The 4,710-nt window shown below is 38.2% G+C and overlaps 1 protein-coding gene across 1 annotated transcript; it reads right to left on the bottom strand.

The window, feature by feature from the left end:
* Nucleotides 1-820: 820 nt before the first annotated feature.
* On the bottom strand, nt 821-4,372 carry LOC308380430 (urokinase plasminogen activator surface receptor-like). Its single transcript, XM_080857765.1, has 5 exons — nt 4,262-4,372; nt 3,693-3,803; nt 3,336-3,476; nt 1,451-1,570; nt 821-1,263 (listed from the first exon to the last, which is right to left on the bottom strand). Exons 1-5 carry the CDS (start codon nt 4,335-4,337, stop codon nt 1,064-1,066), a joined length of 648 nt encoding a protein of 215 aa, XP_080713891.1. The 5' UTR covers nt 4,338-4,372; the 3' UTR covers nt 821-1,063.
* Nucleotides 4,373-4,710: the final 338 nt, after the last annotated feature.

Here is a 4,710-nt window from a genome sequence, read left to right as displayed (position 1 = left end):
ATTGTTGTTTCAGAATGTATGCCTTTTTGTACACAGTACAACACATGTAAATCAAAGGGGTTGACAGGTCTTTGTTTACTGTAGAATATATTGTATTGTATTTAGCAATACAAAAACAGAACTACTGTATTATAAAATATAATATAATTTAATATAATATTTGACTCTATACAAATTTTCAGTCTTCAAATACTTTCTGACAGTATATTCCCTAAATAAGAGTGCTCAGTGCAAAACCCAAATTGAAGTATGTTGTCAGAGGTAAAATAGTCAATTCTGTGAGGGTGTTGCACAAAAGTTGAAGTGATGGTTGCAGAGGTTGATATTGATAGCTGTAGTTTCAATTTTGTAATCCATTGTTAAATAAATGAGAAAAAATAAATGTTCAATTGAGCCCAAATTGTAGGTTTTGATGGAAATGTTTTGTTTGATTGGTGTGTGATAAGTTTTGAGAAGGTGGTGTCATTCTGCAAACATATAGTGTTTTGGTAATTTCGTCATCTGGGCCTCATTTTGATTTTTGAACCCAGTCACAGTATATCAAGCCCTTTAGTATTGTCTTATAGTCAAGTTACCAGAAGGGACCCCTGGGGCACCTAAAGGTACTCCCTTCTTAGAGAGAGAGAGAGGCAACTCACCCTTTCCGCGCAGTCGTCAGTTTCCCTTTACCGAAGCAATCTTCTGGCGATTAGGCAGAGATGATTGAAGAAGACTGAATGATTGAACTTTGTGTAAAAGAGGAGGTGGGTACAGTGAGATGCGGGGAGAGAACTCACTCCATTAAAATCTCAAAACCAAGGTTTTGTTTTTAAAAGCTTCTCAAAGTTTTATTACAAGGAGTACAAAGATACAAGCAAAAGTTGACTACTTTACTATTCAGATAAATGTGCGTCCTGTAAATGTGCAAACCAGGTTTCTTACTAAAAAGAGTCCACTCCTCCGTTAGTCTCTGCCCGACTTGTTTGCTATTTTTATTTGCACATTTTCCTGACTAATCCTCGCCCTTCCTGTTCTTTTGTCTTGCTCTGTCCAAGAAGAGGAGTCACCCTGAGATGAAGCCAGCTCAGTGGAAGAGCAGAACAGAGCCCAGGGGCCACAGCAGGAACAGGACACTGTGTGTAGCACTCCAGGCACTGTTGCACAGATCCCCCTCACAGCAGCGCAGTCCAAAAGTCTGCGACTCCAGCACCTGTGAAAACGCTCCAGAGCAGACATTTTGGGTGGCGCAGCCCTTCACGGTAATGTTTTTTCCAGAAAAAGTTCCTAGTGGTGGAAGGGAAAAAGAGAAGAGAGAGAGAGAGAGAGACAATAATGTAGCAATAAAGCAATAGATTACATAACTAAAGTTATCCTTTTCCACTCTTACAGTGCTTAGACTGGCATGCTCTTCTGTCTAGAAATATATTTTGCCATTTTGTTCAAAATATATAGTACCCACAAATATACACACCTTTTGATATGAAACAGCGATCCTCATCACCAAAACACTGAGTCTTTGATGGGCAGCCCAAAGGTGTGGAAAAGTCACAGGTGAAACATTGCCTTCCATTGGGAGTGTCTTTTATTGCAGCTGAAAGATAAACCATGCTTTCATGTTCAGCTTAGTAGAACTTCTAATATTTTACCCAAACAGGGCAGGAAGAATTGATTTGGGCATTAGATTAAGAAGACAATTACAAAATATCTGGTGAGTCCGTGATTCTGGTGAACAGCCAAATGACAGTGAGTGACTATCCGTCTTATTTGGCAAACCGGCTGGTATTGTAGAAATGGGCAGAATCACACAGGCCAGAACACAAACAGAAGTTCCATTCCAGAAGTTAAATTTGAGAGGTATATTTAATTTAAATTAAAATTTTGAGGTATTTTGTCACGTTTCTAAATGTAAATTTGTCTGTAAATGTAAACCTGATTTGTTGGATTACCAAAGACGCATCTTAATACCAGATCTGAAGGTGGTCCTTGACTCAGTCAGTACGTTTACATGATGGTGTTTTTTCGACAATGGCTTTAGTCGGACTAGGCTTTCCATGGGGGGCAACTGGTATTATCTCAAAATACATGACAGTGAGTAATTCGAATCATTGGCCGAAAGCATGTCATATCCCGTTATGATAGGTGGCGTTGTTTTCATTACAGCTAGTGGTAAAACAGCCATTTCTGCTTTTTACAAATATAATACACTCCTCTCAAACAAACACAATGTGCTTTGCAAATACAAGTTCCACAGATTATACGGTTATATAAAGGGTTGTATTGGTCCTGATGACATCTCTCTCATTAACAAACTCTTTCCACCCTTGAAAAGAAGGTTATGGTCCAAAATCCTGTCAGCTGTTTATGATGGTCAAACCACCCTTCTAGTTCGTCGTAAGGGCTGAAGCTAAGTTAATCAATTGTCCTATTAGCTCTTTAACATTAGCGAGCTGATTGAGGACAGAATATATCGGCTCGTCAAAGGCTGGTCCGCTTCCAAATCATGTCGTTAAATTCAACCAGGCTAAACTTATCAGGGCAATTGCGCGTGCATGTCCTACTTCAAAAGGCAGTAAAGGTCAATCACCAAAACAATTATTTTCGGCGATTAGGCAGAGATACCGTATAATGGTTCTAAACTCAAGGAAAAAGGCTCTTTTTTTCTCCTCTGGCGAGCAGGAACATGAACGCTTATGAAGAATACAAGACCATAATCATGGTAAAATCCAACACAAGAATGCCTACCACTTGATAAATTGACAAAAAACAAATAGACTTTGCATTGAACAAGTAGTTCAGTACCTAATAATATGATAATAATTCAGAGTGCAAAATCAGAGTGCAGAGTGTGTTGGAAAATAAAAATAGTTTCTGACAAATATAAAAATAAGACAAATCAACTTTCTTGTTCTCTAGTCACATGACCCACCAGGCATTTCATCAGCGGGATGGAAAGCAGATGTCCCTGCAGCGCCACCTGCTGTTTTGGTGGCTTGCAACTCATAGTGGAAAAAAATTGTCAGAAATTATCCACAAATGTTGTGGTTGCTATGAACTTCTAGAAAAGATGCGTTGCACTTCTAAAAATTGATTATTCAGACATACAAAACATGATTCATGTATTACACGAGTCTTGCATTTCCAAAGCATTTTGTGTTTGTTTGAGAGGTGTGTTTTGCATTTGTAAAACATGGTGTGCAAAATTGCAAATCATTGGACATACTGTATATGAATCACATTCTGCTTGTTTGCAAATTGTGGGGTATTTGCAAATCTTTTTTTCTCACTAAATTGATCCCATATCCTTTTTCCTGAACATTATATTCATTATTAGATTCCATCAGCACAAAAATAATTACCTGGAGGACCTTTGGTGTTACAGTTGTCTGTGTTACAGCACAAGGTGCTCAATGTGGTCCTAGATAGTCCTATCTTGAAGGAACCATCGGAACATTGTGCAGATGGGAAGCAGCTTTTGTATTCTCCAACCAATGAATCCTCTGCAAACAACAAAAAAATTATGTAGTCATGAGGAAAAACACAAACCCATAATTCGATTGATGGACCAGTAGAAACCACAAAAAAAGTAAAAACAAATCTAGATTTCAGTGTAAGGAAGTTAAGCTTCTCTCTTTATTAACAGTAGAAGCTTTGTTTTTAAAAATGTATTCAATCAACTGTCAGTGTTCATCAAAGTGAAGGGTACATTTTCTCACCTAAAACAGTTGCTGTGATGCTGGCACACGAGGAATGTGCAGGACACTGCACTGACACTCCATTGCAAGATCCACTCCTATTTTTGCACGTGGTGCACTGCAGTCCGTTTGCTACGGACGGTTAAAGTTTCAGTTAAAATTGAAGCAACTTATACATTGACCATAACAGAGGTTAGTGAGGGGAACATCTGAAACTGGAATGATGACTTAAAACGTATATTTATACATCTGGGTCACTAACACACATTTAGAATATTCTAAGAATCTGCATTGACAGTTATTAAAGATATTGAATAGTTACTGTGCCATTGTATAGTCAAGGTCAACGGCTTTGGAGATTACATAATTATTAAAGATTGAGTATTACTATTCAGTCCTACTGACATTTTAAGCTATTGTACTTTGACAAGAAATTTGTTGAAATATTGTACTCCATGAAAAGCTGCTGCCACTTTAAATGTTATAATGGAAAATGTACTTCATGTGCTAGATGAACAAGGAATTAGTGTGTTTTGCCCCTGACACATTTCAACCGATTACTTTATTTTCAGATGACATAATGTTCTTACCTTGAGACACAAGCAGGCACATCACAGCAAAAATGACTTCAATCATCATCTTGATGGTTAATAGTTCAACACACATGTTGGACACAGGATTGAAACTTGTGGAAAGCACAAGTCAACAACTAGCCGGAAAGAAGTGGGAGGGCAGGAAGGGAACTAGCTGGCAGTGTGCACTAGGAGAGGAGTCATTGGTATATTGGCTTTTTATACAGGAAACTAACATCCTGTTCATTGTAGTTGAATTTTGTTGTGCAAACTCAGTTTCTGTGTTGACTTACATGACCTCGAACTGCACTGGGGGTAGCTTGCGCTCGAGGGGCTATACTGTCAAAATAAACATTGAAGGTGAAATGAATATGCTGCTCTTTCTCTACAATTTACTAAGTTAAGGTAATGTTCTTCAGGTACAAGTTATTTTCCTGAATAGATACACGTTACTCCTACGCAGAAGG

Source organism: Sprattus sprattus, assembly GCF_963457725.1.
Source record: "Sprattus sprattus genome assembly, chromosome: 19".
Lineage (NCBI taxonomy): Eukaryota > Metazoa > Chordata > Actinopteri > Clupeiformes > Clupeidae > Sprattus > Sprattus sprattus.
Note: the sequence above shows the minus strand (reverse complement) of the source record. Positions and strands in the feature narration are given on the sequence as shown.

Coding starts and splice junctions, on each gene's coding strand:
- LOC308380430 (XM_080857765.1), bottom strand. CDS start 4,337: ATGTGTGTTGAACTATTAACCATCAAGATGATGATTGAAGTCATTTTT. Junction 3,804..4,261: donor GTGCCTGCTTGTGTCTCAAG/GTAAGAACATTA, acceptor AACCGTCCGTAG/CAAACGGACTGCAGTGCACC. Junction 3,477..3,692: donor CATCACAGCAACTGTTTTAG/GTGAGAAAATGT, acceptor TGTTGTTTGCAG/AGGATTCATTGGTTGGAGAA.